The sequence below is a fragment of the Pempheris klunzingeri genome, chromosome 1 (genome assembly GCF_042242105.1).
Source record: "Pempheris klunzingeri isolate RE-2024b chromosome 1, fPemKlu1.hap1, whole genome shotgun sequence".
Lineage (NCBI taxonomy): Eukaryota > Metazoa > Chordata > Actinopteri > Acropomatiformes > Pempheridae > Pempheris > Pempheris klunzingeri.
The window spans coordinates 9015097-9028106 of NC_092012.1; the positions used below are offsets into that span (position 1 = coordinate 9015097).

At 40.8% G+C, this 13010-nt stretch overlaps 1 protein-coding gene across 1 annotated transcript in view; it reads right to left on the reverse strand.

Moving 5' to 3' along the window:
• Nucleotides 1–13010, reverse strand: part of homer2 (homer scaffold protein 2) — a 30439-nt gene that overhangs the window by 15425 nt on the left and 2004 nt on the right. The window contains exon 2 of the mRNA XM_070827950.1: nucleotides 3406–3562. Coding sequence (XP_070684051.1) covers nucleotides 3406–3562 — 157 coding nt within the window. The remainder of the gene's footprint in view (nucleotides 1–3405; nucleotides 3563–13010) is intronic.

Below are 13010 nucleotides of genomic sequence, written 5' to 3' on the forward strand. Positions count from 1 at the left end.
ACATTCACTTTTTTTAATCATTTGTTGTCCCTGATTGTTTTTCTAACAAAATGGTCTGCGATATGCAAAGCTCTTTACAACACAGATGTTGGAGACTCACACTAGCTCATATTAGCTTTGTTGTGACCACCATAATCCTAATGGACGACTGTTTCGGGATCAGTATCAACCGAGTACATTTTCTCATCACAATGGCTGGCTATGCAGTAAAGTGCCAAATCTGGATTGATTTTAGTGATTCACCAAAAATCAAACTCTAAAAGTGTGTAGTGCAAATATACAATTCTGAATTGTAGGCTGAACATGTCCCCTCCTTCCCCAGTGGAACTGATGCTTTCTCTTGGTGGAAAGCAAACTTTATGACACACAGGTGGAGAAACTTCATGGTGTACGTGGGTTGCAGTCAATTTTATAGGGAAGCAAGGTGATGACAACACAGAGAACAGGCTGTCTGTTGTAATACTGGCATATACATTAAACTAGCTACAAACTGAACATCTGGCTAACCCACCTGCCACAAACACATTTAACAAGCTCACTTAGAGGAATTTCATTCTTATTCTTGGCTGAAACATGTCTCTTAGCTCACCAGCCCTCAGAATATGAGCCAAAATGTTAATTTTAGACACTGGCTGGGAGGGCGGTAGTAAGAAATAGGCAGGAAAAAGAAAAAATAGCTATTTAAACTTATGGTGGGATGTAAGATAGAAAATATAATGCAAAAAAAACATAAATATTCAAAACTGCTGAAAGTTTTTTTTTTTTGTTTTTTTTTTTACAAGTTAGCTGGGAACGTTATCACACTTGGAATAATTCATAAAGTACGGGACGAAAAGTCTTCACTGTGTTGTCATAGCGCTCGGTACATTGCTGTATGAGATGCACAATTCAGGATGAGCGAGAGTCAAAAGTGCTGATATGCTCCTCTACTTGCCATATCATCATCAACGAGATGCCCGGCCATCATGGTTAGATGAATATAAGCTGACGGTCTGTCGTAGCTAGTGTGTGCAGCGGCACAGACTATTCCTCTAGACAGACCTGTCTCCCTTGCAGCTAGTGTACAAACTAGATACTATATTTAACATTTATTGGACATGACTCAACATTTCCTCGCTTTCGGTTACTTTGCTCCTACCGGCATCACTTTGACTTATTTAAATTAACTAGATAAAGGGATAAAATTGAAATCAGCAGGAGTCATCTCTATTCAGATTGAGATAATGTCATATTTCATAAATGGTTATCGTCGTAGCTCACATGTAGCTGCTGCTTACACGCATTTTATGACACGTACTGTTCTGTTTCTCAAGGTTACAGGAGAGTGGAGAGACAAGAGGACAGGGAGGATGACAGGAGTGGGAGAGCAAAGGGAGGACTCCTGGCTTCCTGGATAGACGAGAGATACAGACATACAAATGCAGCTAGCCAGAAATAAAGTAGATTTCAAATCTCTTTGTCACAAAGAAAACAGATTGTTTTTAAAAAAAAAGGACTTGAAAGATAAAACAAGCAAATAGTATTATTACATTGCTGTGGCTCGAGAAGTGCTGCTTGATGACATAACAGATTAGATTCTTGCCTCTCTGGTTTCTAGCTGTGGGAAGAGAGCTATTTTGAAGTTAACAGAGCTTGACTCAACAATGATATGCAGGAATCTAGAGAAACCATGCATTTTAAATTAATGATGACTTCAATTGTACTGAAATTGTGTTCCTAATCTAAAAATCGTGACAGAAGCTCTTTATATTTGAGCCAGACGGTCAAAACATATTGAAACCTACCAGGTGGATTTTCAAATCCCCACACACAAACAAATAAATGCAGAGCACACATGAGATTTTAGTTGTCACTGTAAGGAAGAGCTTCTCTGCCTCTTCGCAGTAGCAGAAAATGCTTGCAATGCAAAAACTCTACATTCAGATATGCCTATGTTGAGTCCCTGTGAGACCCACCCTTCAGCTGTTATGTTGGTAATCCTAACCATGAACTCTACAGGCCCTGCACCCAGACAGAGAAGTGCACAGTGAGAAAGGATCAACTCTGAGGACATAAACGCATCCAAACAACTGTCAAACCGTTGGGCTTCTGAAGTGGCTCTGCAGGTAATCTGTGTGATTTAAGATTGTGCGAAAGGTGATTGCCTGACAGTGTCAGCAGAGGGATACCGCTGTCATAACTCTCCTCCCGCTTTCACAGATATAAGACTCTGATCGCCATGGAAACACAATCCACTCTTTCAGTTAGAGGAGGAAGAAAGTGTGAATATGCTCGTATGGTGCCGATTATCGCATGCCTGATTAGATCTCAACATCATGCTCGGGTGATGACAAATCAAAATCATTTTGGAAAATGAGTTGGTTGTTCTGAGGCCACTGAGGATGTTCACATATATGCTCTTTAACCAGGTAACTTCTTGTTCATCAGCAACCGCAGGTGAAACCAAATTCTAAATAAAAAACATCAAGTCAGGTCAAAAATCAGTGCAGAGGGATTTGACAAGCCGATCCAGTGGGACCACTATTTAAAAGCGTTTACAGTCCTATAGTATGAACTACAGTCGGCTGTTTGATGAGGACAGTAAATTACAGATAAGTAATTTTAATTGCTCAACAGGTACGCAGCTCTTGGCTGCTCTTGGTAATTTGTTAGAGGGTATGTTTGCTGATGTTCAGACTTTGATTTCAGCTTTCATATTACTGTTCTGTCTCCTGCTGAACTATTCACACATATTCATAAGCCTTTCATTAACTCATATTACTGGAGGCTGTGTTTAGCTGCAGCAGAGTAAATCACAGCTAAAGTGAGGCTTTGTGAGCAGAAACACGAGTATATGCAGACAATCATAGTATATATAGTTTTCTTGTTTTTCAGGTTGTGTCGACACTAATTTTCCTGCATGGAAACAACATTTATTTTATAAACATAACAATCAAGGCTGAGTGATAATTATTATTTTTCAGCAATTTGTGGCCAAATTGTGTCATGGTGGTTTATGTCATTATGGTCCAGCAAAGTTCTGTCCAAATTTGCACTCAAAAGATCAGTTGATTAATCAAATATAATACTGATATATGATACTGATTCCAATCATATCACCTAGCTTTGGTTTAAATATTCCCTCTCCAATGTTTAAAGGGACAACAGGCAGCCATAGATGACTTTCGTCATCACAAAAATATCAAACGCTCCAATGTTTGGGTTGATGCTGATCAACAGGAGCTGCACATGTAACATTAACACGCTTCAAAATTCCTTTTTGCTCAATTCTGGCTTTGAGTGCTCTTCCTTGTCTCAACTTTCTCTCCTGAGAGCAGTTCAGTGTTTCCCATTATCTAGGATATGATTACACTCACACACACTGAGACACACGGTATGCACATACATACACACACACAAACACACCTTGGATCCATCCACGCTGATGATGCGGTAGCTGTTACGTGTGCTGTCGTAGAAATAAGAGACGGTGACAGCCTGCTTGCTGGCAGGGACCCAGTTCTTCTTGGTGGTTGGGTCGATTTGGAAGACGTGGGCCCTGGTGGTGTAGATCGGCTGCTCCCTGGAGAGCAGAGGACAGACAGGAGGGACAATATGAGAGGAGGATCGATGCAGATGAGACAAACAATATGTAACCAAACATCGAGACAATATCCACTCATCAACAAGCAGCATTTCACACACAGTTGCAGTGTGTACGAGTTCTTCGCATCTTTCCATCACATCATGCCTGCAGAGCCACTGTGCTGCATCTTCAGAGAGTCCTGAGAGTCTCAGCACGGATGGGCGAGTGATAATGTAACACAAACTCTGAATCCTGACAGCAACCCAAAGCCATTATCACATCAACACCCCCTCCCTCCTCTTTGGTGACAGTAACACATACCTAGGTGTCTGTGTGAGACTGTGCGCTTGTATGTATGCATGTGTGTGTGTGTGTGTGTGTGTGTACTCCCATCCATTGTCTAATGGATGATTTCCCCTGTGCAGCAAATACATTCAAGACAATTATCTACTTGTGGTAACACAGTCAAACAAGCTGAGTAGAAGGCAACACCTACACAGCTTGCAGTATGTTGTTTGCAATGCAGGGAATCAAAACCTCTAAAAACCATTCCAAATAAGAGTTAATTCCTGTAAACACACTTTCACCTAAAAGGACCTTTGAAGGGCTTCAAAAATGACTTTTCTCAAGACACACAGTTTAACAAGTCAAAAAAAAAAAAATCATCGTCTCCAGTTTTCAGTAAAGAAAGATAGGGAGATGACATCACTCTTACTCAAGAGGAAAACAAACAACTATCTTAGTAAAGTCTGTCAGACAGTCTGTGGTATGTGGATGCCGATATGTGGTCAAAGATTAAGTTCAAGTTAAAAATATTTATTTTATTACATAACTCAGAGAAAACAATACGCTTGGTAACACACAGTCGCTCAGAAAGATGGGCCTGGCCATAATCATGTCCATATCATAAGTGATGCCTTATTATCATGGTATCAATATCATCCAGTCTGACTAGAGAGAATTACTTGACATTGCCCCTCTTTTTAGAAACTGAGCAAACGTTTTTTTTTTTTTTTCCTAACAGAAAAGTTTGTTCAGAACAACTTTTAGCTATTTCAGAAGTGTGTTATATGTCTTTTCCTTTGGCTGATACTGACTGTATCACTTGCTCAGGGGTGAAAGACTGTGGTGACTTCACAGGAGCATTTCATCTGAAGTTAGACCATGACATTTATAGTCAGCAGTTACCAAGTTCCAACACCAACATAGTACAGAGTGATATGAGTATTATGAGGAGTGAAGGCATCTAAAAAGCTATTAATGTTAATGGCAAAATAATGTTTTCAGTGAAAACCCTGAAATTAAATCTGTAATAAAAACAATGGTGGATCACGTTTATAAAGCAAACTCACAACTGTATTGGGAAACATTATGTTAAAATGACTTCCACCATTCTTGGGGAAAATGAGCAAGTGAAAACACTGCTGAGCTTCTCTGTGTCATGTCAGTGAATTGGCAATTTTAGCCAGTGTTCGCATTACTCAGGTTGGTTTTTGTCCTTTCTAGTGGTACTGCTATGTCTGGTCATTTGATCTCATCCAAACAGAGTCCCCTATACAATGTATTTAGCTTTAACTTTACATTTCTAAGTAAGCTGCATAGGCACATATGTGTATTTTACCTAAATCTGAAATGGAATTGGCAATCAAAACCCAACTCAACAATGATTGTGATGAGGAAAAGTTCAAAATCATGTCATCTGTCTTTGAGAGGGTGAAGTAATCTGCCTCCCAGCAATGAACAGCTCGCTGCCCGTATGATTCAGAGGAGCATCAACATGGGGATGAAGGAACAGGATCAGACCGCCTGTTAAACTTGAATGACTGCAGACTGAAAAAATACAGTGGAAATGTTCCTCCGCTTTCTGACATACACAAACACACGTCTCTCTCTCTCTCTCTCTCTCTGGACACTGTGATTAGATTCTCTCTCTGTGACACTCATACACACACACACACAGTTGCACAAATACTCTAGCCCAACTTGTATGTAGAAAGCTGAAAGCTGTTGTTAAACATGCTCAGAAAACCCTCTTCTCGTATCTTTTTTTCCCCAGTTTAAAAGCATCAAACTGTACATGTATACTACACACTTACTTCAGCTGGTCCATGATACATGTTTTCATTAAAGACACTTTCTTACCGTTAAAAATGTTTAAAAAGACAAAACTCGTACTTTTCTGCACCATGTTGTCACATCCAAGAAAGCCTGCAGCTCGTGGTAAAAATAACCACACCTGTATGCAGTACACTCATGTTCTCACTGCCATGCAAATGATACAGACACTGACAGAACACCACTGCTGAAAGTGAAAAACCAGTTGCACTTTTCGTTAATGGTTGTGCTTTACACTGGACCCAGCAGGCTTAAATTGTCCATGGGAAGTACTCATTTCAAAAAAGGTGAGTGCAAGTGGCTGTGGTGCTCCTCTATAAAGTTCCAAGAGTGAGGAATAATTAATTGGAGTGGCTGGATGAGAGGGAGCAGAGGACACGGCAAGAACCCAATGGATGAGAGGGAGCAGAGGACACGGCAAGAACCCAATGGATGAGAGGGAGCAGAGGACACGGCAAGAACCCAATGACGGATGTGGATGAAGAATATGGCGGAGACAGATGGAAGTATTTATCTTGCTGGAAATCAAAATGTGAAGTGAATGTGTCTTTCAGACAAAGCAAAGTTTACTTGGCACTCACTGCTCGGTATAGGACTCGTCTTTATGGCCTATTTGGAAAACTTGATATGCTGCCTCTGTGCTCCTGTCTTCTCATCAATGCAATGAAACATTTTATCTTTTGCATATCCAGACACTCCGGCCTCATGTTTTTTGTTTTTTTTTTGTTGAAAAATGATTGATTTGATTTGATGGGTCCAAGTGCAAGGTCATACCGACAAGTGTCACAGTGAAAAGCATCCTCACACATTATGTAAGCAGCACTGGAGGCTTCCTGATGCACTGGCTACATGCACTGCTTATTGCTTATCGAACAATAAGTAAACGTGCTTGTGGAGTTTTCTAAAGCAAACAAAAGTTTACATTCTGCGTTTCTCACTAATATGCACTGCATGCATCCTTGAAGTCTAACAAGCGTGTTCAGTGCATTTCCGTTTTAACACTTGCATTTTTTAACAATTTTATATTATGTGTCATTAACGTCCATGTTTGCTTACTGGCAGTCTTCATCCTTGGTGACATTGATGGCAGTGCTGATCGATGGCATGTGTATGACGATTAACATGTGCACAGAATTAGAAGATGCAACACAGCTAATATGATCACTTTCTTCATTTTGGACTCACCCCTCTAAGTTCCCTCATAAGTCAGCACTGCCAAGATGGTTTGCAATTGGTTAAAAGTTAAACTTCAAAAAGCAAAGTATTTAGCTCTGACCGCAGCCGATTCAATTGAAATTAACTGATTTTGGTCAAACATTTGCCAATTGTAAATGCCAATATGAACAGCCCGTATGGCTGATGGTTCTGCTAGACAGGCGTGTTTGTCTTCAACAAGCTGTAAAGTGTCACAGACTTTCTAAATTTTCACTTCTAATTAATTTGTTCAATTTGGCAGGTTCAATCTTTCAGGTCTATCATGATCTTTCCACTTGGTAACAAACATGCTCCCTGGAGAGAACTTTTCCAGCAGACTTCCAACAACATCAGTTTTGTGGCGTAAACCTTGTGAAATCCTGATACTTTATAGTAGTTTTTTCTTCCCCCTTCTCTTCTTGTTCTGCCATTTACCTTCATGACATTAAGGGCTTCAACAAAATGTGTGAAGGGAGCACCAGGGTGCTGAGCTGGATGCAGCGGCACAGCCACACTTTGCTTGGCGCAGCAGGAAAAACATTCATGCACAGTAAAAATCATCACAAATATTGCATTTTTTTTGGAGCACAGGGATGTGCTTAGAAGAATAAACCTAAAAACCAAATTGTCTGAGGGTATGTTATGTTACAAATTCATTGAAATTCTTCCAAACAAATGGCTGTTAAAGCTGGCAGAAACATAAACACATCTGCTCCTGAATGGCAAGGCTAGAGGTTACATTAACGGGGTACAGATGGTGCCATTGTTGTTGTAATGCAGTACAGCAACTTGCAAAAGTAAGTTGTCAAGAGGACATTCAGTTCAGCATTATTTTAATGCACTCTGAGGTACCGTTGAAAATAATGTCAGACAGGCAGGCAGGCAGGGAGGCAGCAAAAATTCATGAGCTAATAAAGCTTTTACTTCCATTGGGATTATGGTTCTCACAGAAATGAAAGCCTAATAAATTCACTGTCCCCTTTAAGCCTAATCTCTGTCTTCATCTGCTTTGGGAACAACAAAACCCATTATACAGATCACTGTTGTCACTTTACATACACACACACACGCACACACACACACACACACACACACACACACACACGCTGACCTTTGCAGTGGCAGTGTCTGGAGCCAGCTCGCACTGGCAGGGGAAGAGAAGGGAAAGGCCACTGCTGAACACATGGATGCACTCACACAACTGTTGGTGGAATCCAGTGATCTGCTTTTCCGCGATAAAAAGCATTAGGTTGATTGATTCTACTGGATAAAAAAAGACGACGACATTTGGGACTGTATGACCGCTGAATTCTTTCTCCTGCCGACTGTCGGGTGCTCTGTCCCCATCTGGTGCTTTAAATAATTTACAGGTGTGTGTGTGTGTGTGTGTTTCTGTGTGGGGGGAAGCAGGTTTGAGTGAGTCTACACCGTCTATGCCTACGTACACCTACACAGCCACCTCAGGCCCATCTACACTGATGATGCAGCAATCATGTTGTGTGCTGGCGAAAAAAAATAAATGAAAAAATGAAGGAATCTGCTGGCAGCCAGATACCTGAGGACTACATGAAACTGAAAGGAAAGCTCTTTACAGCCCTATCAATATGAACTTTTTTTTTTACATTGAATGAATCTATAGCACAGGAAACAGATATGATTTAAATCCTGAGGAGGAAAATTGTGAGCTGCCAGCTTAGTGTGGCACTATATTACCTCTGAGGAATATGGAGCAGCAATACTGTGAGTGATACACGACTACGCCTGCCTGCCTCTTGTTCTCTTAAATCCTTTGAAATGTTAGCTTGGCCACTACCTGGCGTTTACCTAAACACAGTATTTTCCAGAGTTTAAGAGAAGTTTGCTAAGAGAGGGATAATCCTGCTGCTTAAAGACGACAATTTAAGATGATTCGGGACGACACCGTGTCCTGAGGGGAAGTGTGAAAAACAGCAGGCAGCATCTATCCTTGACTAAGAGTTTGGATGTTGATTTTAATGCGAGGGGCTGCAGTCACGATCCACTTGTGCTCTGTCGCACCTGTAGAATTTAGGTATGTTTGTTTGTTTTTTCAGCAAGTGAGAAAACAGCCTTGTCCAGATTCCTGAGTTTAAGAATGCACTCCTGGCTCATTCCCGAAACAAACTTCCCTCATCAGTCAGTCAGTCAGTCATTTCTCTCTCTCTGTCCAAATGAAAGAGACACATGCCAGCTGTTTGGATATTGATGATGATTTGTGAATCTGAGGTTAAACAGTCAGCATCAAAACTGTAGCCTGTTTAACAGGAATGGGCAGTCTCAGCAGCTTCAGATATGTGCACTACATTCCTCACGTTACAGAGAGTGAACATATTGTGGCTTTACCAGCTCCAGTAATCACACAACACACACACACACACACACACTTGTACAGCAATTACACAAATATAGAAAAACGAGTTTAAGGGTTGAATCTGACAGTGCTGCAGTGCTTCAAAACGAAATGTACATGGGCAAACATATCCTCATATATGCTGGATATTTGATTTCTTTTATTCCTTTTACTTGATAAGTTGACTACTTGCTGCTACGCAATGAAACTCTCAAGGAAAGCGAGTGTGGACTTTTTCTTAGCTGGTTGTATTGTTACGGAGGTGTCAAGTCTCCTTCTAAATAGGTCAGCAGAGAGATAGCATCAACACATAATGTCTGGGTTTTACACCATGTTTGGAGTGTGAAATTGGCTGGAGATGAATAAAGTAGTCAACTACATCCAGGTACTATTGGGCGCAAAAACCCACAGGCACAATGATATGAATGAGCCTGTAACGAGATAATAGGATCTCTTCATTAGCGAGACAACATCTCTCTGCCAGTGGGAGAGGTCACTGGCTCGTTTAGAAATATGTTTTCCCCCTTTGAATCCTCCAGGGGGAAATCAAATCTGAGCAGACATTTTGATTAAAATGCACCAACAACACCACTTTAAGTGCTGTAGTGTCAAATTCATGACGGTCAAGCTGTCTGAATGAGACAGGCACTAAAACACAGCACAGTCATCAGCATACATCAATTACTTCTGATCATTATATGACTAAGAGTAGACTGAATAAGAGTATGACTAGAATATCTATTAAATTCTGTCCTTGAATCTAAGTGGTCTGACAAATACAAGGAATGTTTGAATGTGCAATTGTGCACATTCAAAGAACATAAGTGACAAAAGCTACATTACTGACTAGTCAAACATCTACAGAAAAGTAGAGGGAGGAACGCAGACACTTCTCTTGCCTCGCTTTCTCTGCTGGTGCTGACAACAATGCACTTAGTTACAACTGGCTTTTCTGTGGCACTGAGTAACAAAAGAGCATCTTCTCCCAAATCTGTCAGCGAAGAGAAAAAAAAAGGAAACTCATATCTGGGTCATAAGGTGCACAGATCTGGTGACTGGCAATATGAAAATGGAAAATTAGAAACATGTGTGTTGTGATGACCACAGCAGCAATCATTTGTGAACAAAAAACAAACAAAAAAAAGACAATTAGCCAGTGTAATCCTGCTCATGTGTCAGATGAACAGATGAGCTGAGGCTCTCTGTCATTTTTACCTGTGAGGCCTGCTGGAAAGCAGAGCTGCCTCATTAGTGAGAGCAGCTTTTTGTCTGAGTGAATGAGCAAAAGAGGAAAGTAAAGCTTTGTGGGATCATAACTACACCACCACCTGGGCTTTCATCACAATAAACACGGTGCTTTACTAATGATGTCAGGAGGTCAAAGAAGGGCAGGTTTGCCAGCGGATACTGTAGAATGCAATAACCTGGCCCCCAAGATCCCTGCTGAGTGAGATTAATGCTTAACACTGAGATGCTGTGTAGCAGAAATGAATACATTCATCAGTTCAAAAGAGAACTATTGCAAATATCCCATTTCATGACTGGTATTCTGAAATATTTAAAATGCTTGTTTAAAAAAGGCTCAGCAAGTAGAATTTAGGTGGATGCATTAGCAAAAAAAAGTGAATGTACTATTCATGTAATTCAAAGCTATGTTTTCAATAGTGTATGATCACCTGAAACTAAGAGTTGCTGCGTTTTCGTTACCTTAGAATGAGCGACTTATACCTGCATAGGGACCGCGTTGCAAAATTACTGCAAAAAACAGTCTTGCCCATCAAACCCTTGATTGGTTAGGTTTATGTATGGGGAGTCTCATCGTTAGGGTAAGGGTCAGAGGGTCAACGGGTGAAAGATGAAAAAGAAGGAGAGGAATACCATTTAGTGTTGAGACAAATGGAGGGTCATATTTATTATTAAGCACAAGAAAAAGCAAGGGAGTGTGAATCCTTTGGCCACTGTAGCTTCTCTACCCACTTGGAAAGGAGAGGTGACTAAGCCCCCAGGAAGTGCACCAGGTTTTCAGGTAAATCTAACATAGTGGCCAAACCGTGTAAATACAGCAAGACATTGTTTACTTCATAAACACCAGAAAGTCTTATGGACAGGTGGACACTCAACCAAGTGACATCAATCTCTTGTTCTCACTTTATTAACATTCCTTTAACAGTCCTCATAGCTGCATCAGGTAAAATCCATGAAAGTCTGAAGACTGAAGTGTTGTTAAAGTGTTAAATGTTATCAAGCGATTCAGGTCAGTTTTGTGTACCAGAAATATATCCAATATATTTTGTTCCTTTCAGCATCTTGAGACTTTGAGGTTAGGAGCCACTGGCCTAAACAATATATTGCTAGGTTCTTTTTACTACATTATTATACTGTATACTTAGGATCTGTATGACATACTTAATCTTATTGCCTTTTTCTACTTTTAACTGCCATTATTTAAAAGGTGACCTTCATTATTACAACTAATATTTTGTCATCATACAGTATGCTGGACTACCTCATGCCGTTACACCTCATTAAACTGGTGAGAGAGACAGAGTCCAGGCCAGATTCAAACCAGCAACCGCAGCAGGTCTTCTTCCATCACACTCAGGCAAAAAGGACCCAGAGCCCAACCTAATCTGAGCGCTCTGAGAAAAAGGAAGTGAGGAAGTCTCCACAGAAGCACAGCATGGCAGCAGATGGCCTCCTAGGCCTCAACCATCTGGTGAGGAGACGTCCAATCCGCCGTCAGTCTGTCCCCTTTCATTTACCCATGATTCTTTAACATTAAGACCCGCTTCTGCTTCCTCTACTGCACCTACGCAGCCTTCACCTCCAGCCCTCAGCCGCAGACAGAGAACACACACCCTGATTAGGCTTTACAGTCCACTGTCCTGCCCCGGCAGCCAAGAGACCCACTGCCAGGTCACATGTCACAGAGCCTAATCAATGAGTGTTAAGCCTTTAGCTGTCGTTCTCTGGCCAGCAAGGAGATTATCATCTATCCCTGTGTCAGTGCTGCTCCCAGCATGGCTTATTTTAAATAGCAATACTCTGATTGCGATGCTGTCTGTGCGACTGCTTATTCAGTAAAAGGGGGCTTTCGGGCAATCTGAGCATTATTTTGGAATAATTCCAGACATGCAGCACTTTAATCTGCCAACTGTACTTAAAAATACAATTACCATCACTTTCTTTCTCACTATTATTATCAGAAATTCCCCCGGCCTCTTTAAACTCAGTAATCTTGATAATGGGCATATGCTGCACACATGCATATGGTATAATTAGGATTAAAACATACAATCTTGGGCTTTATAAATCACGTGGAAATTATGTGATCAATACCAAATGTGTCAAGGTCAAAGGGGTGCTGATAGATCACATGATCACAGACCTGCTGTAGGAGAAGGACAAAAACAGATACTGAGGGTGTTAGAGTGTGTGAGAGACAGAGATTTACAGTTAATCTATAACTCCATTCACCAGCCAAGAGCTTCAGGGTCGCACCAGTAAATACCAAAAAGAAAAAAAAAACAAAACATCATAACAAACGAGCTTATCCCCACACACAAACACACACACACACACTTTTATCTATATTGACTGGTCATATTGACATAGGGCAGGACATATTGCATCATTACCAAGTTTAATCAGGTGGTAATACGACGCATAATTAAGCACACATGTGAACTCAACCTTGATTTTCTCTTTTGTTTGAGATCGACCCCCCCACCTCCCAAGCATATTTAGACCTGATGACAAAGATAGTGA